Raw genomic sequence first — 27939 nt, forward strand, 5'->3', positions numbered from 1 at the left:
GCTCAGGGAGATGCTTTAGCAGGAATAGGAACTATACACTGCTCTGTTGGGTACTGTCTATTGATGTAGACATGCACCTAACTAGGAAGTTTCTGTGTTACTAAATATGCCATGTAAATTAGTTATGTTTTGTTTCAGTTGGATTTCATCTCTGTGCTCAGCTTTATGCTTGCTTTTCAAATTTTCTGCTACCATACCCTATTGTACCTCTTTCACTGAGTGTTCCTTTGTTCATTACTGTACTTTGCTCAGTGAACATCCTAGCTGTTGATTAAATTGTATTTTCACTAGCACTGTGTAATCTGCCTTGGATCTCAGTGAGAAAGGTGGACTATAAATAAATAACAACAACAGACATGCCCCAAAATAAATCCAGTCAGTGTGCAAACCAAAATACTGAATTGGAGCGGGGGGAGCAGGAACAATTTAAATAAGAGAAAATTACTTTGCATAAATATTGCTGTTTTACAGAATTCATTTTGAGCACAGGGGGCAGAATTAAGAATTATTATTATTGTTGTTGTTGTTTATAGTCCACCTTTCTCACTGGGACCCAAAGTGGATGATAAGTTTGATTTTTTAAAAAAACTTTCAGTCAACCATCAGTAAGCAGATAACAAATTAAAATTCTTTGAAACTGCAAAGATTCCTAGCAAAACAAAATAATGCAGAGAATGGTGATACATCCCAAAACATAAACAACTAGGAAAAGTCTTACTTCAAAGGGCCAGAAATCGACATTTTGGACAGCATCTCCACCAGCTTTCGACATCCTTCATCACCAAGATTGTTACCTGACAAACTGACATGTTGTCCAGGTTAGTAATATAGTTGATCTAAATTTCTGCCCTCTACTACCAGCCCATTAGTTAAACAAGGGGAGTGGGGTGCTCACTCGATTTCAGACAGGTGGGAACAGCTCTCGAGAATGGTGGCGATCTCTTTTGCATGTTGGGGATACAATTGGCAATCCTGAAGTCTGTAGGTAACGTATGTCAAGCAAAAAAGGAGATAAAGATTAATATTATGACAAGTGAGGGAAAGAGGATTTTGCCCACAAAAGGAAAATTCGCAAAAAGAATACAGTCCACAGAAGGCAACCCAGATTTATGTCCGTTAATGATTTTGCAAAGGGATTGCCCTGTTTGTTCAATATAGAGAGTTGAAGGGCATTGTTGATACTTGATAGCATATATAATGTTGGATGATGAACAATTGAATGAGCCTGAGATGGTATCGCTGGTGCAGTTAGGTCCACTGATTGTATTGTCGGAGTGAACGTGGGGGCAGAACATGGGGAACATAAATCTGCTATCAAAAATCACAACATTCAAAAACAAGTGGAAGAACATTTTAATCCGCCAGGACATTCCATCACTGGCCTACGAGTAGCAGTTTTCAAGCAGAGAAACTTCAAAGGAAAAATACTAAGCAAGATGCTGTGATTAAGTTTATTTGCAAATTTAGAACAATGGACCCCGCAGGGTTGAATCGGGACATTGGATTTTTCTCACGTCACCAGATGCTGATTTTTTGCACTTTGCACCCATGCTCTATCAAGCTAATTACAAGATGTATTATAGCTAGCTTCCTGACATGGTAATTTACAATACCCCTCCCACCCTCTGCCTGGATTATATGGACTCCTTCCTATTTCCTCTCCTCCTATCTGACAAACGGAGTTTTGACTCTTGAAAGCTCACGCCCTGGGAATCTAGTTGGTCTTTAAGATGCTACTGGACCTCAAGAAGGTCTGATTACATGAGATGCTAAACACGAGGTGGGTTGGGGGAAATCCCAACCTGACTTGTATTTAATGCGTGACCACACTCACCTTGAAAACTGTGCATACAGGGGAGGGGGGAAGGGTTCCTGAGCGCAAGCACAGAGCAGGAGAGACTTAGCTGGTTGCTGCTTTCCCCCCAGAAAAGGGGGACAGAAAAGGGCTGGAAGGAGCTATTCATCTTTATGTTAGAGACATGCATTTCCTGGGCAGACATGTGGAAGGGCAGTAAGAGAAACAGCCTGCTTCCCACGTCTCTTTTCTATCTGCAAAAGCTTGGTGGGTGGCAAGCAGGGACTGGTGAAGTGTCTCCAGTTCTTCGTGGGGGCTCAGGAGCCCATGCACAGCACTTTGAAGGTGTGTGCAGTCGCACGTTAAATGAGAGTCAGGTTGGAGTTTTCCCCAGTCCACCGTATGTTCAGCATCTTGTCTAATCAGACCCTCATCCTGCAATCCTAAAGCCTTTCCCAGGGAATAAGCCCTATTAAGACTTACTTCTAAGTAGACCTGCTTACGATTGCTCCCTCAAAACTTTTGTTGCATTTCAGAATGGGTTAATGTTGTGCCATTTATCTAAACCGATATAAATTTTATATCTTATGTACCACCTGAACCTTTGAACAGAACAAAGAGCTAAATAAGCAAACAAAAATATATATAGTTTTAGGTTATTTCATCATACAACAGTTAGTTAAACACAAATCTAAAATAAAAGTTTACCGTAATTTTAAAGTTTGGGCACGAGGAACAGTTTCTTCTTCATTTATCCCTAAGTGTTGTGACCTGAAATCAAGAGCATATTTCACTTAATGATGGCAATAATGCCTCGCATGGCAAATATTTTGTATTTTTCACATATGTTAAAGCAAAGGACTCTTTTGAGCCTCAACACCTGTCTACTTGCAATTATACAGTGACCACTGTAATTGACATACCTTTAACACCTAACTCAGAGCCAAGCTATAAGTGACGCCTTACACAGGTCAGACACTTGCCAGCTTGCCTCAAGTTTTGATGGGAAATGTAGGCGTCCTGGTTTTACAGCTTGGCTCTCCATTACAGCTGCAAGACCAGGACGCCTACATTTCCCATCAAAACTTGAGGGAAGCTGACAAGTGTCCAACCTGTGTCAGGCGTCACTTGTAGCTTGGCTCTGAGTGGTCTCCATAGTCCTTTTCAGATAATACAACTATATAAAAATGAATACACCTCAGGGCGGAGGTAGGGAGTACAGAATCATGACAAAATAGCAACACCCACATGCACAAAGCAGTATAAAAATTTAGTACATAAATGCAACTAAAATTGGCAAATATACATCTTAACACACAAACCCCTGTTGGAAAGCTGTACGTGTCTCTTTGTGTCCACTTGCTTCTTCTCCAAATAGGGTTGCAAAACAGGGCTACCAGCAGGACATAGCAGAGACAGGGACTTAATGTTTTCGGAGGCTCAACTGGCAGCCCCATAATAATGACGTCACTTCCAGTGTGATCTAGAAGTGACATCACCACACCCAGGGTGACACTCTAGCATTCGCCCAAAATTCTATGGTGGAGTTTGGGGGCAAGTACTAGACTGTCACTTGCTGTGATTACATCATTTGCATATCGTGCTGTAAGTGGCATCATCATGCCAGAGATGCTGATCAAGGCCCCTTCCCATTTCTCCCAGTAATTTCTTCCCACCTCCCGGATGAATGGTGGTAAGCAACAAGAAAAGGGAGCAAGAGGTCGCCCAGTACCAGCAGTAAGCTGGCAGCCCTTGCACAAAGCACTGAGTCAATCCTGTCTTCCTTCACCATAGCAGAGCACAAGGGTCTGCAGGGAGCACCCACTGGCAAACGGTTTCCTCCCTCATAGGAAGGTTCTTGGTTTGAAATATCCTAATACTTTCTGGAGTATCCAATGGCAGCCATTTCATGAATTGTCCCATCCCCACATGGCAGCCATCTTGTTTAGCGCCCACTTTACTTCTGTCAGTAGGAAACAGAACTTCCCGTCTCTAAAAGATTTACAAAGATTTTCTATAACCCCTCTTTCTCCTTGTTCTCTTTATTTGTCTCCTCCAGCTTTCCAGCCATATTGCTTCCTCAGGACTTTCACTTCACCTCCCCGCTGCTCTGCCAGCTCTCCCCACACATACCCCACTGCTACCCCCTCCCCACTGCCAACAACATCATATCGTCAGCCTCTGTGCGAGCTTTTCTCACAGTCCCCTGCCTTTCTCCTACTACGATAATTCTTCTGCTAAGGTTCTTCATCTCACTTTTCCTTCAGCCACACTTCCTCTGGCCTTCCTGCCCACTGCCCAAATATCCAACTTCTGCTATTCCTCGGCCTGCCCCACACTTGCAACTCTCATCCTTACGGCTTGTCTGCAACTTTAATCCCAGGCAAATGCACAATTCTGCAGAATAGTGTGAGAATGAGATGGCAGAATTCTGAGGTAATATAATGAACTGAATCATTTTAGGTTACAAACATGGGCTCGATTAAAAAAAAACATCGTTCTCCTATGCAGGGCTTTTTTTCAGCGGGAACGTGGTGGAACGGAGTTCCTGCACCTCTTGAAAATGGTCACATGGCCAGTGGCCCCGCCCCCTGATCTCCAGATAGAGGGGAGTTGAGATTGCCCACTGTGCCATGGCGCAGAGGGCAATCTAAACTCCCCGCTGTCTGGAGATCAGGGGGCGGGGCCACCAGCCATGTGACCATTTTCGCCGAGGGTTATTTAAACTTTTTAAAACTCCCCCCTTGTTCCAGCTGACCCAAAGTGGCGTCATTGGTCCTGGGAGCATGTGTGCACTTTGTGCGCGCACATGTGGCACCAGGGGCACCACCTCCGCCAAGAGTTGCCCCTTGTGCTGGCAACCCACTGAGTTCCACCACCTCTTTTCCCAGAAAAAAAAACCCTGCTCCTATGTAAAAGACTCAGCAAAGTAATGCAGAAGAAATCAGGCTGGGCTAGAACCTCTTCCCCTGATATTTTATTTTACTTTCAGGGAAGCTTTTCCATATGGGAGTATACAGAAATGGCATTTCTCCTCCGCCCACCCCCACAGCACGAAGGAGTACTGCCCACTCTGCCACCTCACTCTTCAGCATGAGTAAACCTGACCTTGACTTACTGTACATAGGCAAATCTCCACAGGCAATTACTCACCTGCCACTTTTTATGGAACGGCCCGTAAAATTAATTGTTAAAGTGTTCTTCCTACAACCAAGCAGCAAACACTTAGAAAACCAACACCTGAATCCACAAATAAATCTACAAATAGATCTGCAAATATTTTAAATAAATAAACAAAACCCCAAACTGCTCAAAATGAACACAAGTTGTAGAATTCTGATTGTTTTCCAAAATACAGAGTAAAGACAAGACTAGATATGCTAGATGTAACATCAATATTGGGATTGAATGTTCAATCTGTCCAATTTCACTGATTATAACATTTCAAATAGCCACACAAGTAACCAAATGTTAGATTTTATAATGACCCGTGGCAATGGAGGGCCAAATCAATGGAGAGCCAAATCGTTTAACAATTTCAGGTGGGTAGCCATGTTGGTCTGTGGTAGAAGAGCAAATCTAGTTGGTCTCTAAGGTGCTACTGGACCCGAATCTTGCAATCAGTTATACAGAACTCAGAATTTGGGTAAGTTGTCACTTAGGGATGGGGAAAGCTCCATCTTCTAAAATTCCCTCCCAAACTATTACAGATGCAGAAATTCTCCTTTCCATCTTATCCCCCTTTTAATTTCAAATAAGGCGCTTGTTTCATTTAACTGGTAACGAGTAAATGGGTGAACTAACAAACAAATTTTATTACTGAAAAAATGAAACTGCAATTTACAAAGAGCAGTCTCTTAAAAGACTTAGGGCCAAGCTACACATGACGAATGACACTTGAACGGCAAGTGTATTTCTCCCTGTTCACTTGCCCTCCACTCAATCCACTTGCCGTTCAAGTGTCATTCGTCACGTGTAGCTTGGCCCTCAGTCCACTCTTGCGTGATTCCGTCCAAGTTAAGTACCTGATATGCAGTGCAGTAACGTTGGGAGAAATGGCAGCAGCTCTGCAAAAAGCTAGAATGGTGTTTGCCGAAATCTTATTGTGGCTTAAACTGTTTGAGATATAACAAGCAAACAGTTATAATTCTGTAGCAACTCGTGTAAAAATACAATTTCCTGTTCTTTTACACACACACGAAATCACATGCACACACCCATGCTTACTTATTATGAAAATCCAGATTTTACTATGTTTCTACAGTTTCTAATTAATCAAGCATTCCCAACAAAGAAAGATTCTGCACATCCTGGGTTTTGTTTTGTTTGCAAAGTAATGAGTGACTTCTGACTTATAGCAACTATGCTGAGACCCAGGGCCGGTTCCAGATTGGAGGGGCCCTGAGCAGAGAGTGCTCAACCCAGCCATGCCCTCTTAGGTTCCCCTTCTTGCCCTCCCACACACATGCCCCCCCCCAGCCTGCATGTCCTTCCTTTGCCCACTCACAAGCTCTCCCATCACCTGAAGTTGTAGCTGCTCACGCTGCCTGCATGCCCCTTGCCCAATGGTGCTGGGTGGCAGGTGCAGCTAGGAGTGCCCCCGCCATGGCCACCAGGAATGCTGATGGTTTGTGCACCACCCACACGCCCTTCTCCCAGCAGCACTAGGCAGCATATGTAGCTGGGAACAGAGGGCACAAAGCACTCACAAGGAGGCCGTGGAAGAGCCCGAGCACAGGCATCAGAGGAGATGCACACGTATGGAGGCAGCAGTAGTGGGCCCCACCAGAAGCCACGGGCAGTGGCAGCTCTCCCACCACGCCATGAGTAGACGCCAGCCCTGCTGATACCACACGGGCTGTAACAATTGTTGTAATTTAGTGACACATCCTTATAGGAACATAGAGGAAGGATGTTTAGAGGATCCCTCCTGGCTAGGAGGGAAGGGCTGCAGGCAGTAAGGGTCAGAGAGCATTCAGGGAAGCCAGGAGAATAATTTGTATGCCAAGCAATAAACTATGACATTTACTTTGGTGTGCCTCTCATACGATTGAACCCTAACTTATTACACAAGCAATCTGAAAAAAATCTATAAGCCTATAAGAGTAAGGAGGTGGTTTCATACAACGGGAAAGCTCCTTTCCCCACAGTCCTAATTGCTACCACTTCTCCTAGTCCTGTTCAAGTGACTGAGAGCCAAGCTACAAGTGACGCCTGACACAGGTTGGACACTTGTCCGCTTCCCTCAAGTTTTGATGGGAAATGTAGGCATCCTGGTCTTGCAGCTTGGTTCTCCGACTGCTGTCCAATGGACTTTTCAACTTTCACTTGTCCAACATTCTGCCAAGCTGCCTACATTTCCCATCAAAACTTGAGGGAAGCTGACAAGTGTCCAACCTGTGTCAGGCGTCACTTGTAGTTTGGCTCTAGGGAGCTTTAACTGCCTAGGCCTCTGAACATGAAATCTCTGACTCAATCCATTACACTCCAAAGAAAAACTCACCATTCCTCCATCCTTCTTCTTTTTAAAGGGCTCTTTATAGAATGGAGTTGCTTTCTGTTGCACCAAAGGGTCAGATCAGCAACAATGGGTTAAAATTAAAACAGTTTCTGCCTAAATATTAGGAAGAATTTCCTAACAGAGCGGTTCCTCCGTGGAACAGTCTTCTTCAGGAGGTGGTGGGCTTTCCTTCCTTGGAAGTATTTAAGAAGAGGCTAAATGGCCACCTGACATCAGTGATGATACTATGACTCAATATAAATGTATGCAGATTGGGAGAAGAAGGGCATGAAAGGATGAGCCAGGGCTAGACTCTTCCAACCCTTTCTTACATGCCCAGAATAATGCCAATTGCCACTTTGGGATCAGGAAGGAATTTTCCTCCAGGCCAGATTAGCCAGGAAACCTGGAGGGGTTTTTTGCCTTCATCTGGGCATAGAGCAGACCCAGGGCTCGTTCTGAGGGGGAACATGCCGGAACACAGTTCCGGCAGTTCCCCCAAAGAGGTCACATGTCAGGTGGCCCTGCCCACCTGACTCTCAGCCATTTTGGGCCCATTTCAGCCTGGATTGGGACTGAAATGGCCCAGATCAGGCCTCTAACGGGTGGTTGATCACTCTCCTGCTCAGCAGCGACCCGATCCTGACCATTTTGGGCTCCTTTTCGGCCATTTTCAGCTCCTTTTTGTCATTTTGGGCCTAATTTCGGCCCTGAATGGCCAGGATTGGGCCCAAAACAGCCTGGGTAGGTGATGTCAAGGGTGTGGTATATGCAAATCAGTTGTGCCAAATGACACATTTCCGGCGATGTCAAGGGGCGTGGCATATGCTAATGAGTTATGCTAATGAGTTCCTCCAGCTCTTTTTCTATGGAATGACCCCTGAGCAGACCTGTGAATTTCCTGCATTGTGCAGGGGGCTGGACTAGATGGTCCTTAGTATCTCTTCCAGCTCTTCGTTTCTATGTCCACAAAAAAATTATGATTTCCTTACATTTCTCTCGGCTCTTATTCTTAGGGCCAAACTAGATGTTACACCAACCACAGGTCTGACCTGTGACTGCCACTGCCATTTTAGAGAAGAATTTGGTCATTTAAAAATGTCACAAGGGTCCAACGCCCTACAGTGCAGCAGGACTGTACAGTCTTGTTCCTCCCCACCCCCATGCCTTTTTGAGTATCAAAACAGTTTTAGGGGGCTGTTCTGGCACTTGAAAAGGACATGGTGGGGGGAACTAGATTGCCTGGTCCCACTGTGACATGTGTCTGATCAGGATTGGGTCCTCGTGGCATTTTTAAATGGCCAAATTCTTCTCTAAAATGGCATTGATGGTCACAGTTCAAACATGGGGCAGCCATAACATCTAGTGTGGCTCACAGCTAGGTTCCTACCAATGTCTTGAGAAAGCCATCACAGTGTTTTGTTTTGTACCATTAATAAACACATATTACTTACTCTATTTTCTTTAGCTTTTCCACCGTGGAAAACATTTCTATAATCTTGATCATCTCCTGTTCCTTCATCCTGTTGTCCTGCAAGCTAGAATTTAGTGACCCATTAATCTTTTCCTAAAGTGTTCATCAGATTAATAGAGTCCCTACCCACAAGCATATGTAACGTTTCCATCCCACCTTTTTTCTATATAAAACAAGCTGAATTACTTTATGTCTTCAAGTTGCTGGCAGTCTGCAAAGGCTCGTAGAAGATCTTCAAGTCCGGAGATTGTGATATTTCCACCTGCCAACCTGAAGAGTCAAATTGGCATCATGAAGTCAAAGTGCAGCCTTGGAACTAAGCATGCCTAACTGAAATACTCGATTCCCAACCAATATTGGCCATTTTCTAGTTTTATGTTTCTGGCATTCCTATCTTATATACCAAGAGAGTGTACTACATATAATCTTCTAGTTACATGCAATTGCCATTTTGTGTGAAAAATTCAATAAGCATATTTTGCAGTTTTGGTTCATGTGAATGTGTATCCTCAAAAAAATGGGCTTTGGGTAGTGCACAGTATTGAGTACTGGAGCAAGTAACAAAACAGTTAGAGCCAAGCTACAAGTGATGAATTTCACTTGCCTGGCAAGTGAACAGACTCACATGTATTCCTTCCTGTTCACTTGCCATTCACTTGCTCTCCACTTCGTCACTTGTAGCTTTGCTCTCAGTTTCCTTTAACTTGAAGGTTTCTTTATTAACTGTAGGGCAATTAACTTGGCTTGGAAGAAAAGAATACCTAACTAAAGGCTGTTTCTTGTCCACTAGGCCCAGGGTTGTCCTGGCCTGGTTTGAAGTTTCTTGCTAGGCCCTGCATCCTTGCAGGCTTCTAGCAGGGAAAGTGAAACTGTGTCTATCCTACACTCCTGCTTGCACTGAGGCCTACTCAGCACACCAGTACCCGGTACAAAAGGCAGTACACCACACATAGTACAGCTGGAAAATATGCATATGTCTGTTTCACACAAAATACCTGAAATGTTTTGCATTTAAATAGTCAAGTGTTTGGGTTGTTGTGGATTTTCCGGGCTGTATAGCCATTGTCTTGGCATTGTAGTCCCTGACGTTTCGACAACAGCTGTGGCTGGCATCTTCAGAGGTTTAGCACCAAAAGACAGAGATCTCTCAGTGTCACAGTGTGGAAAAGATGTTGGCAGATCATTTATATCTACTCAGGAGGGATGGGGTTGGGCTGAGTCATCCTGTAAGAGTTTCCCAAGGTATGGAATGCTAATGGAGGGAGGCTTCACTGTATCCTGAAGAGGTTCTTTTGCATATGGATTGGTACTTGATGTGCTAATCTTCTCTGCAGGGCTATTGTCGGATACAGAGTGTTTTGTTAGCCTAGTGTTTTTCAGGACTGGAAACCATGCTCTATTCATTCTTAAAGTCTCTTCTTTCCTGTTGAAATTGTGCTTATGCTTATGAATTTCAATGGCTTCCCTGTGCAGTCTGACAAAGTAGTTGGAAGTGTTGTAAAGTATTTTAGTGTCCTGGAATAGGATACTGTGTCCTGTTTGAGTTAGGCTATGTTCAGCCGCTGCTGATTTTTCAGGATGGCCAAGTCTGCAGTGTCTTTCATGTTCTTTTATTCTTGTCTGGATGCTACGCTTTGTGGTCCCGATGTAAACTTGTCCACAGCTGCAGGGTATACGGTATACTACTCCTGCAGAAGTGAGGGGGTCTCTACTGTCTTTTGCTGAACATAGCATCTGTTGTATTTTTCTGGTGGGTCTGAATACTGTTTGTAGGCTGTACTTTTTCATAAGCTTTCCCATCTGATAAGAGATTCCTTTGATATATGGCAAAAACACTTTTCCTGTGGGAGACTGTTTTTCCTTAGCTGTTTGATTTATCCTTGGTTTACTCGCTCTTCTGATTTCATTTCTGGAGTAGCCATTTGCTTGAAGTGCGTGGTTTAGATGATTAATTTCCTCGTTGAGAAAGTGCGGTTCACATATCCGTCTTGCACGGTCTACCAATGTTTTTATTATGCCTCTGGTGGATGATACTTTTATCATTTGGAGCCATGGATGATACTTGTGGATGATACTTTTATCATTTGGAGCCATGGTGAGGAAGAATTGATGGCATTTTTAAACCACCTCAACAATATCCACCTGAACATACAATTCACCATGGAGAAAGAAACCGAGGGTAAACTTCCATTTCTAGATACCTTGGTCATCCGCAAAGCAAACTTTCAGTTAGGTCACAAGGTCTACAGGAAACCAACTCACACGGATCGGTACTTACACAAAAATTCCAATCACCACCCTCGACAGAAAAGAGGCATAATAAAAACATTGGTAGACCGTGCAAGTAGGCAGGAGGCGAGGGGGGGATCCTCCTGCTGCCTGCCAGCAGATAGTTTAAAGAGACCTGCTGCTTGCAAGGCAGGAAAGGGCCCTTTAAACTGTCAAATGTCCCTTTCCCTGCCACTGCTAAGCAGCCGGAAAGGGGCATATAAACCCCATGAACCACGAACTGGTTCGTAATCTGGCCCCAGTTCATGGCTCATAGTTCATGAAAACCCATGAACCACGAAACTCATGGTTCGTTTTTTTTGTGGTTCATGCCCATGTCTAGTCTAAATGCAGGCCTCTAAGGAAATTGGACAGTAGCTGTACCCTAGTGGGCAGGGTGAACTACAGTTTTTTAGTCTGTGCTGAGAGGACATTTTTCAGTCACCCTTTGTCTCTCTCAGAGAGAGGATATTTAATTTACGTCAGGCAGTCTGTGAGGAGCCTGAATTGACTTGTGTGTTTCTGAAAGTATTTATTCCACCAAGTTCCATGAAACTGTGTTCCTGAGACAGTCTGTGTGCTGCTCAGAGAAAGGAATCTGGCTAAATCGGGCAAACTGTGTAGAAGCCTGAGAGCCTTAATTCTGTCTAAGCCAGGAAAAATGTGTGTGTATGCCTGATGGTTTGTGTATAGCGGGAAAGGGCAAGAGTCCAGTAGCATCTATAAGTGAAAATTTGTGGTAGGGTAAGAGCTTTCATGAGTCACAGTATCTGAAGAAGTGAGCTGTGGCTCACGAAAGCTCCTACCCTACCACAAACTTTGTTAGTCTATAGGTGCTACTGGACTCTCGCTCTTTCCTACTGCCACAGACAAACATAGCTACTCATCTTGAACTATCTTTGTGTATAGTGATTATTCTATTTAGGTCAGGCAAGCTATGTGGAAAGGCCTGAATGAATGTAGGTTTGTGTGGACATGAAAAGAGTTTATTCTGTTAGTGAGACCTGTGTGGAAAATTACTTTGTGTAATTCTGTGAAAATACCTGTGAACACGGCTCATTTCGAGGGGGAACGCACAGGAACGCAGTTCCGGTAGTTCCCAAAAGAGGTCACATGTCAGGTGGCCCCGCCCATGCAAGCACCCATGGGGGACGTCACATCACAATGTTTTCTTGGCAGACTTTCTGTTATGGTTTGCCATTGCCTCTCCCAGTCATTTACACTTTACCCCCAGGAAACTGGGTACTCATTTTACTGACCTCAGAAGGATGGAAGGCTGAGTCAGCCTTGAGCTGGCTACTTGAACCCAGCTTCTGCCAGGATCGAACTCAGGTCGTGAGCAGAGCTTGGGCTGCAGTACTGCAGCTTACCACTCTGCACCACGGGGCTCTTCTATTTATCTGTATCTATTTTAATACTTCTATTTGGACCTGGATGGATGAGGCTAGCCCGGTCTTGTCACATCTCAAAAGCTACACCAGGTTGGCCCTGGCTAATAGTTGAATGGGAGACCCACCTATCTTGGAAGTTCAGGGTCACTATGCAGAGGCGAACCATCTCTGTTTGTCTCTTGTCTTGAAAACCCCTTGAAGGGTTGCCAGAAGTTGGTTGTGACTTGATGGCACTTTTCACACATTTAAACACATCTTTCTCACAGCTTACATTATTTTTAAAAAACTCTAGGAAACAACCAAACTCACACTGGAAATCTGTCTGTACATGGACAGTTTTTTGAGGGGAGGAGAATTACATATGGATGGCATCTGGTGGGTCCACACATCTCTTATTCAAATGCGTGCTGTATTAAGCAGGTGCCCTACTTAGAATTCAAAATGGTACCCATTCCAAAAACATCACAAATGACACTACAGCTATCCTTACTGAAAGGTTGTCAGGCATTTGATCTTCGGTAGGCTTTTGGAAAGGACTGCAGCAAATTCATTTCCGTACCTCCTGCTCTGAAAGCTGAGAAAAAAAGAAAAGCAATTAAGCCCCATTGTTTAAAAAAACAGCCCTGTTCTCAAGGTTACTTCATCAAACAGTGCAATCCTAAACAAAGTTATACCTTTCTAATTCCAGAAGCCAATAGCTTAGAAGCAGTTACGACTGCACAGTTAAATCTCTCTGCACTATATTTTATTATTGGTGTTGTAAACTATGGCTTTTTATGTTGAAAGAGCAGAACAAAAAACTGAAAGAGAGGCAGTTCTAGAACTTACTTCCTTCCCTGTCACCTTAGAGCCAAACTAGTTCTTACGGTGGCCACAGGTCTGATCTGTGGCTGACCATTTTAGACAAGAATTTAGCCATTTAAAAATGCTACAAAAGCCTGCAACACAGTGGGATCAGGTGATCTTGTCCCGCCTCCCCCCACACCTTTTCAATTGAGTGACAAGGACAGGCACTGAAAAGTGCCTCTCTATGGAATTCTGCTGTCCTAACACAGGGCATGTACAGAACAAGACAGCATTCTTGCTGACTCCAAGGTCATAAATACCCCTTTATGACGGTGATTCTGTATCATTCTGACATCCTTTGCTGTACTATTTTTGGACTAGCCACACTTAAAAAAAACAAATAGTCCTCTGATAAGCCTAAGAGCCAAACTAGACATGACAGTATCTTTCTTGCTGCCATCAGGACACTGCCACCCTTTTAAAATGTTGCGAGAACCTGATGCAGCAGGTTGAGGTGCTCTTGTCCCCTCCCCCCCTCCACACACCATGGTGGTGGAGACTGCCCTCAAATCAGAGTTGACTTATGGTGACCCCTGGTGAGGTTTTCATGGCACAAGACTTACAGAGGTGGTTTGCCACTGTCTGCTGCTGCAACCCTGGTCTTCGTTGGAGGTCTCCCATCCAATTACTAACCAAGGCTGACCCTGCTTAGCTTCTGAGACCTGATGAGATCAGGCCCTCCTGGGCTATGCAAGTCAGGCTCCACACAAACCGTATCTAGTGTCAAAATGGCTACTCACACTGTGAGTAGGCCCACACTGTGGGCCTAATCAGGATTAAACCCGTACAGCATTTTAAATGACTTCAAAATGGAGGAGGCATCCTTGTAGCAGCCATTAGAATGCCATCATGTCTAGCATGGCCTTAGGAATAACAAGGTCTGTGTTTCTTACCTCAGGTTCTTTATATTTTCACAACTGGCTAAAACATCCAAATACTCCAGTTCCATTGGGCATCCCACAAAACCTAAGCTCACTAAATTAGGGCTGCTGTTGATGACAAAAGCCAGATTCGTCATATCCAGTGGCATCAGCCGGAAATTTCTAAACTGATAGCTGAAGTTTAACTGTGCCCCAACATGCTGCGCTAAGCCAAGGTCTTGTGTCTCATACACACAGTGGCACAGCTCGACAACTTTAGGCCCGGTCAAACTGGCTGTTGCTAGTTTCCTCAGCATCTGTGTGATTATGGCTTGCCGCTCCTGTATCCAACTCTTATTTTGCCCAGCTAAGGAGCTAAGAAATTGCCGACACGCTTGGGATGAAAGGCCCGACAAGAAGACGTGGCAGTTCTCAGTGAATGTCATCTTAGATTCCTTCTTTAAAATCCACTTTGACCTCAAGAAGAATTTCTCCCTCAGACAGTTGTCATCTATAGTTTTGCTCGTCAACAGGAAAAGCGCTGCAAAGAACTCTTGAAAACTGAAGTGGACGAAAGTGTATCCATCTTGTGAACTGCCGTTGCTTGCCTTTACCTTAAAGGCCAAAAGCAAGCCATATAATAAAGCAAAATTCCTTGTGTGCTCTGGGACTTCGCCAGCATAAAACAACACCTTCTTCTCTTCCAGACCCTTGAAGGCCAACTCACACAGGCTTGCAATAGCAGCTTGATGTTGACTCATATCAGCTTCCTCACTCGCTTCGCTCAACTTGCTTGACTTGCATATGAAGATGAGCACCATCTTGATATAAAACTGGGTCACAGTTTGAGGCAGCTGGACCCTTCTTTCATCTTGCAAGAGTAAATATTCCAGACAGAGACAGACAATGTTGCACAAGGCAGGGGTGTAACACATGCCGAGGAGCTTGCTGTTGCTTTTCAGGCAGGCAATGGCTTGATTTTTCAGTGCATTGCAGTGGAAAAAATAACGGGTATATTCCTCAACCTTCTCGCGGTCAAATCCCCAGATTTCTGCCAGAAGAGTGACAGTTTTCAATAAAGTGTTAGGGAGCATCTTAGGCCTGGTTGTGACCAGCATGGTGCAGCCAGGTAGGAGGTTTCCATGGCAAAGACTGGCAAAGAGTTCCGAGACAAAAAGAGATTTGAGATGATCAAGGCCCCTTGAGTTTGGAAAGGAGGGTTGCTTGACGTTCCCCACAAACTCATCCATCCCATCAAAGATCAAGAGGGCGTGCCGGGCATCCTCTAGGAGATGTTCAAACACTGCATCGGGACAACCTTCTGGATGAAGGAAGAAGTCAAATAAAAGTTCTCGCAGAGAAAGCCTTCTGCTGATCAGATTCAACTGCCTAAACTCAAAGAGGAAGATCAGTTGGTACTGCGGCAGCATCCCCTCGGCCCACTGCTGGCAAATTTTGTGCACGAGTCTCGTTTTCCCCATGCCCGGTTTGCCCAAGAGAAGAATGACATTGGTGGTACCGGAAGGCATGTTTTTAAAAAGATCAGACAACCTCATGGTTGCATCACTGTACTCTTCCCCATCATGCAGAGCAATGGGCTCTTCTTTGGCTTTGCCCTTTATTTTACAAGCTTTACTCTGACGAATCACCAGGTTGACAAAAGCTTGGCTGAAGGCTGATTGCCGAGTTTCCCCTTCAGTTGCCTCCCCTGATTTATTTGCTCCATATCTTTGCAACATCGCTGTGATGATACGTTGCCGGTACCTTTCAGCAGAATCTGAATAAAGGTGGGAGAAGGAGAGAGCATAAGACTCCTCGTACTCGACATATTTCAGTCAACATGAACCCCATTTGACTATTATGTCTTCTCCCACTTTAGGTTTCTGAGGGATGATGCTAAGAATTCATGAGATGAGTAGTCTCAGCTTTTTTAGTCCTGTCCCCCATATTTATTCCCAATGATCCACTTTTAAACTTTTATATGTTTTGCTCCCCCCACTTCTACAGTAACTTGGTGCAAAGATCTTGCACCTGCAGCAATTGCATAGAAGAGTGAATACATTTCCTTATTCCTGCATGATAATTAAAACTGCCAAAATTTCTGGACATAAAATATCTTTATCTGTAACTCAAGATGGGTAGCTGTGTTAGTCTGTCTGTAGCAGTACAAAAGAGCAAGAGTCCAGTAGCACCTATAAGACTCACAAAAGGTACCTGAAGAAGTGAGCTGCGGCTCATGAAAGCTCATACCCTACCACAAATTTTGTTAGTCTTATAGGTGCTACCAGACTCTTGCCTGTTATCTATAACTGATAATCATAGGAGACTGGAATTCAAAAGCAGGAGACAAAGCCAAATCAAACATTATCAGAAAATTTTGAAAAGAATTATGAAATGAGGCAGGAGAGCAACTCATAGAATTCTGCAAAGCCGACTACTTGTTCACTGCAAACATGCTTCAGGCAACCGAACAGACGATTGGCCACCCATGGGTGGCCAAAACAGGAACCAAACAGATTACATAATAGGAAACAGAAGATAGAGAAGTTCTGTTCTCTCTGCTAAAACAAGACCAGGAGCTGATTGTGGTACAGACCATGAATTGTTAATATCAAAAATTATAACAAGGCTGAAGAGAAACACTAAAAGAATCATAGTGCCAAAATATATTAGCATTCATGAAGAATTTAAAGGCCATGTAAAGAACAGATTTGCATTACTAAGTTTAACTGATTGTGAGCCAGAAGAATTGTGGGCTGCACTTATAAAAGGAGGAGGCACGAGAGATTATACTGCAATTTAACACTGGTTACTGGAGCATACCGGAGAATTTCAGAAGAAAATCAAGTTATGTTTTATAGAATACAGCAAAACTTTCAATTGGGGTGATCATGAAAAGCTATGGATGGCTTTAAAAGAAATGTGTGTGCCACAACATCTGATTGTGTTGATGTGCAACCTGTACTGTGGACTAGAGATGGGCATGAACCGGGGAAAAACCGAACCATGTGGTTCGTAGTTCATCAAATTTCACGAACCACGAACTTTCATGAACCTGCCCCTGGTTCGTGAACCGGTTCGTTTGGTTCATGAAAACATCACATCCAGGGCAGAAAATCATCACTTCTGGTCAGCAGCAGGTCACTTCCGAGCCAGCAGAAGTTCACTTCCGGGTCAGCAGAAGGTCTGCAGGAAGTCCATCCCCTGTTGCCTAGGAAACTGATTGATTGGCACCAGGCTGTCTGCAGTGACGAACCAAAAAATGAACCAAAATGAACAAGCCTAAGGTTTGTGGCAGTTCATCAGAAATGGGATCTGACGAACCTTGGTTCACAAACCACGAACCGGCCTGGTTCGCGCTTAATTTTGGTTCGTATTTCAGTTCGTGCCCATCTCTACTCTGGACAAGAGGCTACTGTTGGGAGAGAATGTGGGGAAACAGAATGGTTTCCAGTTGACAAAGTTGTTAGACAAAGATACATATATACTATCTCTCTATCTATTTAATCTATTTGCAGAACATAACATAAGGAAATCTGGGTTAGATTTAGAAGGTGGAGTGAAAATTGGTTGAAGGAACTTGAACAATTTGAGACATGCCGATGATGCCATACTACATTACAGAATCGTAATGTACATGATACCATATTATATTACAGAAATGTAATATAATGGTACATGATACCATATTATATTGGTATATGGTACCATATTGGTACATTGATACCATATTATATTGGTAATGGTACATGATACCATATTATATTACAGAAAACAGTGAACTGACTACCAATGAAGGTTAAATGAGAAAGCGCCAAAGCAGAAGTACAGCTGAACATCAAGAAGAAATGACTACTGAGGAATTACACAATTTTAAGGTTGACAATGAAGAAACTGTAATTGTTAAAGATATTCTATTCCTTGGCTCAATCGTCAACCAAAAGGGAGACTGCAACCAAGAAATGAGAAGACTGACAGTGCAATCCTAAAAAGAGTTATTCTCGTCTAAACCCATTGATTTCAGTGGGATTAGACTGGAGTAACTCTTCTTAGGATTGCACTGAGACTTGGAACGGCAGTCACAAAGGAACTAGGAAAGATCCTTGCTTTGTTAAACAGACCACAACAAGGAAGCATGACAAACAAGATTGTTTTCAGGGGACTGGTCATATATGTCAATCAGTTACTCTAATAGTAAGATGAAAAAAATGCAAACATGGGGTGGAATATGCTGATACTCAATCTGGAGCTCCCCTGCTAGGCTGCTACTCTTTTAGAATGCAGCTGCAAAGAGAGAGACCTACTTTGGGGAATCTGTAAAATCAACCCTCTTTGTTCAATCTGCTTGATACTTATAAGGTCTTTAGAAAAGAGAGAGAATTGTGTTCTGTGTACATTTGGTGTCATTATCTTTATAAACAGCTGCCTCAGATCCTTGAATAAATTCCTTAAAGTAATGGCCCATAGAAAAAAATAACAGATTTGACTCCCAAACTGATAATATCCTACCAGGAAATAAACAATCACGGTAAAATTCCCCCCTCCCCAATGTTCAGATCAGAAATTATAATGAGAATTTTCAGTCAGTCTAGCTGACTGGCAGTGGCTCTCCAGTGTCTCAAGTCTCACCTAGAGCCTGATCCTTTTAACTGGAGATGTTGGGGGTTGTACCAAGGACCAGTGCTGTTTTTCGGGGGGGGGGGTGCAGGGGTACGCATACCCCTAAACATTTTGTGAATCTAACGGGAGAAAGTAAAAATTTTAAAATGTTGGAATTCCCACTAAACCAACTCCAAACGTATTATTATGGATATTTATGTGATTTGTTCAGTTTTATGTAGCGTATGTTGGCAACAAAGATGGTTAGTTATATTTAAACTCACTAGGAGTGCTGTTCGTCTTACAAAAAATGGAACATCTTTGAGCATCGAACACACCACCGAGATCGCTGGCATAATCGGTGATCGTTAGGGTGCAGACAAATACAAACACGTCTTCTCTAAGCCACTTGGAGCTCTGGTAGTTGGAATCTAGCACGGGAATTGGTCAGTCTTGTTGCTACCCCCGATGACAGTGACCAATTTGTGTACGTTTTGCGCAGAGAGAGCAAAGAGTTTGTCTATACCGACCCAGAGGAGTTAGCCGTGTTAGTCTGTAGTAGCAAAATCGAAGAGTCCAGTAGCACCTTTGAGACTAACGAACTTTACTGTAGCATAAGCTTTCGAGAATCACAGTTCTCTTCGTCAGATGATGCATCTGACGAAGAGAACTGTGATTCTCGAAAGCTTATGCTACAGTAAAGTTCGTTAGTCTTAAAGGTGCTACTGGACTCTTTTCAATTTTGTCTATACCGAAACTCTTTGGTTGTGTGCACGTGTCACTATAGAGGCCCTCCTTTGAGTTTGTTTAAGCCTTTAGTGTATGTAAATTCATGGTTTTTGAAAGGACGACATCTGGCGACAGACACCAAAAGCAAGCAGAGGAATCGGGAAGATGTTAGGGAACACAGCCTCATGCCAATCTGGAAGTTATTGTGAGCTGTGTAATATGAGGAAATGCATGTTCTTGGTAAGTTTGTCCATTGACTGCATTTATTTTTTCCGATTTGAACTATAAAATGGTGGTTTTCTTGAGTCAAATGGAGAGTACCCCTAAACGTTTTTTTAGAAAAAAAAGCCCTGCCTAGGACCTTCTACATGCCAAGACCAATGCCCTACCCCTGACCCACAAAGCCCACCCAGACTGCATGAGACACGGCAGGTAGCTCAGGATGTCTGAACCTGCTTTGTAAACTGATGCAGAAGGCCACATCCATAGCCTTCCTCTGCAAAGCTACTCGTAGAAGCTTCATTTCTACTTCTAAGCAACTTGCAGCACTAGAGGCAAGAGGGAGGCAGAGTTAGAGAAATGACATGCCTAGCCGTTGCTGTTTGGACTGCTTGCCGTTGTTGCTGGTGGAAGGACTGCTCCATGGACGACGACGTTCGAGTCCTGAAAAGTAAAAAAAACCCAACATAGCTGTTAAAACAGAGTGTATGCTCAGAAGATGCAATGAGGGCACAGTCTGCCAGGGAGTTCTCCTGCACACAGCCTGTGACACTTTCCTCACTGAAAGGCAATCTGCTTTTCTGCCTCTTTTAATTCCCACAAACTGTGCTACCATCACAATCATGCTGTACCCACATTCAGTTAAATCCATTTGGCAGCAAAAGATAACTGGTGTGATTGTCACTAGAGATGGGCCCGAACCACAAAAAAAACCGAACCACAAGGTTCATGGATTTTTACGAACCACGAACTGGCACAAACTGGGGCAAGTTTACGAACCAGTTCATGGGGTTTAAATGCCCCTTTCCGGCCGCTTAGCAGCGGCAGGGAAAGGGGCATTTGACAATTTAAAGGGCCCTTTCCTGCCTTGCAAGCCTTTTAAACTGCCCAAACCCCAGTTACCTTGCCCTGCAGGCCCGCGGCATCCTCCCCCTCCTCACGAAAGGGGAGGGAAGGCTGTTTTTGGCCTCTTCCGCCACTGCATGGGTCCGCAGGGTGGCAGTGGAGGCTGAAAACAGCCTTCCCACCCCTCAAATGGCCGCAGCGGCTTGGGATTTGGGCAGTTTAAAGGGCCCTGCCTCTTGCAAGTGGCAGGTCCCTTGAAACTATCAGCTGGCAGGCGGCGAGGGGGGGATCCCCCCTGCCGCTGCCAACTGATAGTTTAAAGGGACCTGCCGCTTGCAAGCAGCAGGAAAAGTTTATATAGCCATTTCCCTAGGCCATTTAAACTAGCCCTTTAATATGACCCAAACGAACCAGTATACCAGTTTGTGGAAGTTTGTGGAAACGAGCTTCCACAAACCACTGGTTCGTGAACCACAAACCAGCCTGGTTCGTGTGGTTTTTTTGGGTCGTAATTTGATTCGTGTCCATCTCTAATTGTTACCCCTGAAATCTTAGGTTTCAACAGAACCTTTAAAGACACAAACGAATTGCTGAGGACACAGAAAAACCATTGAGGGCATGGTATTTATGAAATAAAATGAATGAAAACAAAACTTTAAGAAACATACAGAGTTCACTCAATCACCTTGCTCAACCTCCCACTCAATAATTAAAAAAATACAAATTAATCAAAGGGAAACACAAGTATGTAGCAGTATAGTCTATAGTCCCTACCTCTTTACCAATGTGTCTCTTTGAAACCACTTCTTCACTTACTAGACATTATGGGAAGCAATGGCAAATAACGCCCAATTCATGCTAAGTAATCCATTGGGAGGCTCTGGATGTGTCTGCTCATCACAGGAACTGGAACTCATGCATGGAAGCATTAAGGCCTCCCAGCACCTTAACTAGCATTAAAAGGTTCTCTTCTCCTGCCTCTTGCCTCCTCCACTAAAGAGAAAAGTTGGGTGCATGGCAGAGTGAGGCAGCCCGCAAATTTTGGAGCATCATAAAATGGAAGCACAATGGCCATTGTGCAGTTTATTATATTTTTTACCACAGGGGCGAGGTGAGCATTCAGCATTTCTCACCCAGGCAATCTCTGCCCCTTAGGGGCAAAGGGAGGAGCAAAGGGAAGCACTAGACCCCGTTCATGTTGCAATTAATCCAGGCAAAAAAAATTAATGATCAGACATTCAAATAATCAATCCACTTCTCCTAAATGAATTGTGAGCTGGGCCAGATGGATCCACTCATGTCTTCTTCCTGTCATAGGAAAACAGAACTTCTCTTCCTGGGCCGTTTTCACACGTGCCCCGGAAGATCACGCGAAACTCACAGCATAAAAGTGTCTTCCTAGCACGATTTCCCGGCAGGATCCCCTTTAATGGCCCGATGATGCCAGAAAAAGGGCCATTAAACGGGATCCTTCCGGAAAATCACGCTAGGAAGATGCTTTTATGCCGTGAGTTTCGTGCGATCTTCTGGGCGCGTGGCCATGTGAAAACGGACCTCGTCCCAAGTAGAAAGGGTGATGATGAATTCTTGCTCTTTTGCTTTGGAGAGCCTTCTAAACATTTGAAAACTAATGTATCCCCCATCCCTGCCTTTTAAATCCCCCCAGACTAACCATAACTGGTTCCTTCAACCTATCCTTAGAAGATGTGCCTTCTAGATCCTTCTTCTGAATATAACACCCAGAACTCAAAACAGTTTTTAAGGGCACAGCCACATTTTCGTTTGCTAGTCTAGCTGAATGACAGGAACTATTGGGAAAGAAACAGTGAACCATGTATTTCTTCACCTGCTCTTGAACACAAGCCACAGCTGAAACAGGCATAGGAAATGCTGCAAACAGAGAAATGATCCAGCAGTATAAATACTCCGAGACAGGTGGAATCAACATGCATGGGCATCTCCTCCAAGGAAGGCTATCAAGTACTCCAGAGGGAAGAAAACAGGCCCTTTATCCTTCGCACATGTATATTGGCTGAAGGATGTACTGGTTATTTTCAGCTAAAGGTGAAGGCCCACTCTCATGTTACAAAGCTCTCGTGTCCTCCATAGATTCTGCTGACAGCCGTGTTCTGGGAATCCCATACCCAGAGCTTGATACCCAGGTGTGTGCGGCCCTGATTTGGATTCTGACCGTAGCATACCAGGACAGCAGACTCTGCTTAGCATACCATTTGCAAAAAACGATAATAATATTTTCCTATATCTTATGAGGTTTTATGAGAATTACTGAGATGGTACAATAAACTTCACCAGGGCTTTTTTTCAGCTGGAACGTGGTGGAAAGGAGTTCCGGAACCTCTTGAAAATGGTCACATGGGTGGTGGCCCCACCCCCTGATCTCCAGATAGAGGGGGATAGAGTGTTTAGATTGCCCTCCGCACCGCTGGAGCGGCACAGAAGGCAATCTAAACTCCCCTCTGTCTGGAGATCATGGGGAGGGGCCACCACCCATGTGACCATTTTCTCCTAGGGTGATTTAAACTTTTAAAAAACTCCTCCCTTGTTCCAGCTGACCCAAAGTGATGTCATTGGCCCTGGGAGCATGCATGCACTTTGAACATGCACATGTGGTACCAGGGGCACCCCTCCTGCCAAGAGTTGCCCCCTGTGCTGGCTACCCACTGAGTTCCACCACCTCTTTTCCCAGAAAAAAATCCCTGAACTTCACTATATAAATGTGACAGATATGGTTAGGGTTGCCATCCTCCAAGTAGTGGCTGGAGATCTCCCAGAATTACAATCAGTCTCCAGGTCACAGAGATCAGTTCACCTGGAGAAAATGGCTACTTTGGGGGGTGGACTCTATGGAATTATGCCATGCCGAGGTCCTTTCCCTCCCCAAACTCCACTTCCTCCAGGTTTCACCCCCCCCCCAGATCTCCAGGAATTTCCCTACTTGGAGCTGGCAACCCTAGATATGGTATATAAGTTCCAAACTGCAAAAGCTCATAGAATCTCAATAACCCTTTGCACCCTTGTGGTTAAATTTGAATCCAGGACGACAAAAAAAATTCTACTTTCGGTATTTAAATTTAAATATATTCACGTAAATACATTAAATTTACATGAACAACACAGAAACGCAGTGAAGTCCATTAGGTGATTATTGCTTGACCTGGAATTAGTTCCATCTACAGTATGATTTGGTGCTTGCATGAAAACAACAGCTTCCTTAACGGGAATCCTAAATTAGCAGAGAAACGAAGTAGGTAGACTTGGGGTTATCTCACTGCAGTGCTGATTTAACTCTGCATATGGGAAGTCATCTTCCCCGAACCATGAATTTCATTTTACACAATAACACCTACTTGTGGATGTTGACGGGAACTGGGCGTCTGTTTCTTCAAAATCTTCTTGCACTGGAGTTACATGACCTACAAGGATTAGTTTAAATATGTTGGTCTTTGTCTCTTTTTAATATATTTCCAGTAAATTGTACGCCTGGGCAGGTGTACTTGTATGCCCAAGTATCTGAGTTACATAAGACACCTAGGTAAATTATATTACAGATGAAGTCTATAATCATTTTTTTAAAAAAACAAACAAACCCTCTAACAAAGAAATTTCTTCTAAGGGGTTTTCCAGTGGATTTTTTCCATCGTTTCCGACCCCATACTGCTTCAATTTATCCCCTGATTTCTACACACCGTTTTTGCCTTTAGTTTTCATTTCAGGTTTTTACCCCAATCTTTTTCTGGAAGCTAATTCTGAGTAGATTTTTTTCCTCCTGTATAATGTTCTTTTTTTTTTTGGTTTTGTTTGTCCCACTCATGCCCACTTTTCAATCATTGGATGTTCATCATCATCAAACCACTCCTCCTCCATTCTTCCTCCACTTTCCTGGTTTCGTTTTCTATTTATCATCACTTTCATAGCATTACATTGACCTACTATTGTAGACAGGGCTTTTTTTCAGCTGGAACGCGGTGGAACGGAGTTCCGGAACCTCTTGAAAATGGTCACATGGCTGGTGGCCCCGCCCCCTGATCTCCAGACAGAGGGGAGTTGAAATCTAAACTCCCCCCTGTCTGGAGATCAGGGGGCGGGGCCACCAGCCATGTGACCTTTTTCTCCAAGGGCAACCCACTGAGTTCCACTACCTCTTTTCCCAGAAAAAAAGCCCTGATTGTAGCAATACATGCAGCAGATTCTCTGGATTCCCATCTTTCATTTTTTTTAAAAAAGTGAGGTGTCTAGCCTATTCCATTGTGGAGATAATAGCTACAAGGGAAGGGGCTAGAGACTTTTTTAAAAAAAAAATAAAAGCTGGGAATTGCAAGTATCTGTTCCATGTATTGTTACAATAGCAAGTTGATATAATGCTGTGAAAATGACAATTTTTTAAAAAAAATGCAAAAGCCCTGAGTGTCTGGGGTGTGTGGCCACTTCTGGCACCAGAAAAAGCAGCGTGGTTTGAAAAACATGTAACCGCTGCTACTCTAGGTTCTGCCCCAACACAGGTTAGTTTGCCCTGCTGGTACTGGCCTCCACTTCCCAGTTTTGGGTCAGCCCTGGAGGGGCTCTCTGGTTTGGACCATGGGAGGATGGCTTTAAGCATGGAAGTAGAACTGTTCCCCTTTTAGACTTCCCAATGTGTTTATATCTGATCTTTTTTATATATTCCACCCTTATATTGATATAATGTTATAAGCATGTGCAAAACATTTTAAAAGGGGGGAAGGGCTGTGACTTCATAAATGATGCCACCAATGACAATGTCACCCTCCCTTGAAAATCCTGATTATTTAAGGCATGTGCAGAGCAAAATACACTGACTCTACAACTATAGAAATGCAAAGGGAGGGCAGATGGGCAGAAGAACCATACCCAAACAGACTCCAGTGTTTGAGGACTGATTGCTAAGAAAATCAGGAGTAAGGGCCAAGCTAGAAGTGACGAATGGCACTTGAATGGCAAGTGAACAGACTCACATGTGTTCCTCCCTGTTCACTTGCACTCCACTTATACTCCACTTGATCACGTTTTCCTCCCTGTTCACTTGCACTCCACTCGATCACATGTGTTCCTCCCTGTTCACTTGCACTCCACTCGATCACGTGTTCCTCCGTTCACTTGCACTCCACTCGATCGCATGTGTTCCTCCCTGTTCACTTGCACTCCACTCGATCACGTGTTCCTCCCTGTTCACTTGCACTCCACTTATACTCCACTCGATCACGTTTTCCTCCCTGTTCACTTGCACTCCACTCGATCACGTGTTCCTCCCTGTTCACTTGCACTCCACTTATACTCCACTTGATCACGTTTTCCTCCCTGTTCACTTGCACTCCACTCGATCACGTGTTCCTCCCTGTTCACTTGCACTCCACTCGATCGCATGTGTTCCTCCCTGTTCACTTGCACTCCACTCGATCACGTGTTCCTCCCTGTTCACTTGCACTCCACTCAATCACATGTTCCTCCCTGTTCACTTGCACTCCACTTATACTCCACTCGATCACGTTTTCCTCCCTGTTCACTTGCACTCCACTCGATGATGCACTTGCACATGATCGAGTGGAGTGCAAGTGAACAGAGAGGAATACATGTGAGTCTAATGTATTGTCGAAGGCTTTCACGGCTGGAGAACGATGGCTGTTGTGGGTTTTCTGGGCTGTATTGCCGTGGTCTTGGCATTGTAGTTCCTGACGTTTCGCCAGCAGCTGTGGCTGACATCTTCAGAGGTGTAGCACCAAAAGACAGAGTTCACTTGCCATTCAAGTGTAATTCGTCACTTCTAGCTTGACCCATTGTATAGTGTGCAGAAAAGCCCTACGTTTCCATGTGTGCTCTGGAAGGCAGGTACTAGTATACCTTAAATTTTTTTCTGCAAACCAGCTCAGAATTTGATCAGAGGTACCGGTAGAGCTTAAACTTTTCTCTGAAAACCATTTTCCTGAGGAAAATCACTCCATTCCCTCTCAGCTGTTTTCTCCTTGTAAGGAAAAAGAGGTGAATCTGGTATCTTTCCCCCTATATAGAGAGCAAAAAACTACTGGCACAGATTTTATACTTGGGAATGGGCCTGTAGAGAAATTTCATGCAATTGAGGGTATTTTCATATAAATGAGAGCACAGACAGTCTTTAACTGTTTTGTGCTTTTTCAGGCAAAGGGATTGGCTGGGCTGGGCTGGGCTTCCAGGTCTTTGCAGCAATAGGCTTGCACCCAATTTTAACTTTTATATTCAGTGGAGGCTTTTTTGTAACTCAAAAGCAGCTTCTCTATCACTTCCGGCTGCCTTGGGCTTCATTTTCTGGTTCCCTTTCCCTCCTGACCTCTCTTCAGCCACAGGGGGAAAGAAAAGTCGGACACAGAGAGTTGTATTTTCTGTTACTTGTTCCCTTTGACTCCCTCATTTTGCCCTTTGACCTCTGCAGCTCTGTCTCTGGACACACGAGGTGTACCCTCGACCACACTGGTCCTGTTTCTGAGTAACTGAGCTCCATCCCTGAGTGGGGCTTGGCTCTTTCCAGATTTGTGCCTTCCAGGAATTGGCAAAGCTCTGAAAACTCCTGGTTCTGTCCTCGGTGGCTCCCAACAGCTGCTGCCTAAGAACCTGAATATCACTCGGGGGGGGGGGGGTCCTTGTTCTTACCTTCTCCCGATACACTCATGCATATTATCTCCAGTTCCATGGGCAGGTTGCATTCCATGCAGACACTCTGCATAAAGTATTTGAAGATGGAAGCATCAGCACTTCTCCTAAGCATGTCGAGGACCAAGGAGATCTTCTCTTTGTGGTTAGCAATCCCCTCAACCTGGCTCACGTCCACCTGTGGAAGAAGCTGCTTGGCTTTCTGGAGCACCCACTCAGGAGTGTGGCTAAGGAAATCCACCAACTGTGGCCAAGCATTGTGGAGGGCCTTCTGGAGGGATGGGTCATCCATTCAGGGTGGGGGCTGGAAAAGAAGTGCAAGACTAGAGAAGAGGCTAGACTGCTGCAAGGTCCTCAGAGCAGTATTAGAATGAGTGTTGTCCCTTTGCCCCATTCAGACTTAAGGCAAAAAAGGCTCACCTTAGAACAATTGTTCTATCAAATTCTCAAATGTGAGAGCTGGAAGTTTGACTTGCACATGTGCTCATCTACATGATGTTATTCTGAGACAATAACACACACACCAATTTCTCTTTAACCAGTGATTCATTTAGACTTCCAAGGGTAAGCCAGAAGTGTGGAGTCCCTGGAAAGAGAAGGGCAAGAAAAAACATGTAAACAATGTTTTAAGAGGCCTGGCCCAGCCCAAAGAACTTTGCAAATGTAAAATGAGCGTGTTATATGCAGGACATGAAATGTGGTCACGTGAAAGACTCCCAAAACATGCAGAGGAGGAAGGGAAGCTAGTCATCACC

The 27939-nt window shown here is 44.2% G+C and overlaps 1 protein-coding gene across 2 annotated transcripts in view; it reads right to left on the reverse strand.

Annotated features, from left to right (window-relative positions):
* The window catches only part of NLRC5 (NLR family CARD domain containing 5), a 91616-nt gene that overhangs the window by 55287 nt on the left and 8390 nt on the right, over positions 1-27939 (reverse strand). For both annotated transcript variants that reach the window (XM_055000827.1, XM_055000828.1), the window contains exons 2-13: positions 27185-27770; positions 23896-23961; positions 20051-20125; positions 14168-15911; positions 12919-13002; positions 8956-9039; positions 8750-8833; positions 5821-5910; positions 4949-4999; positions 2504-2566; positions 896-979; positions 719-802 (exon numbers count right to left, since the gene is read on the reverse strand). In XM_055000827.1, the coding sequence (XP_054856802.1) occupies positions 719-802; positions 896-979; positions 2504-2566; positions 4949-4999; positions 5821-5910; positions 8750-8833; positions 8956-9039; positions 12919-13002; positions 14168-15911; positions 20051-20125; positions 23896-23961; positions 27185-27476 (2801 nt within the window). In that variant the 5' untranslated portion in view covers positions 27477-27770. The remainder of the gene's footprint in view (positions 1-718; positions 803-895; positions 980-2503; positions 2567-4948; positions 5000-5820; positions 5911-8749; positions 8834-8955; positions 9040-12918; positions 13003-14167; positions 15912-20050; positions 20126-23895; positions 23962-27184; positions 27771-27939) is intronic.

The sequence above is a fragment of the Eublepharis macularius genome, chromosome 16 (assembly GCF_028583425.1).
Source record: "Eublepharis macularius isolate TG4126 chromosome 16, MPM_Emac_v1.0, whole genome shotgun sequence".
NCBI classification, from domain to species: domain Eukaryota; kingdom Metazoa; phylum Chordata; class Lepidosauria; order Squamata; family Eublepharidae; genus Eublepharis; species Eublepharis macularius.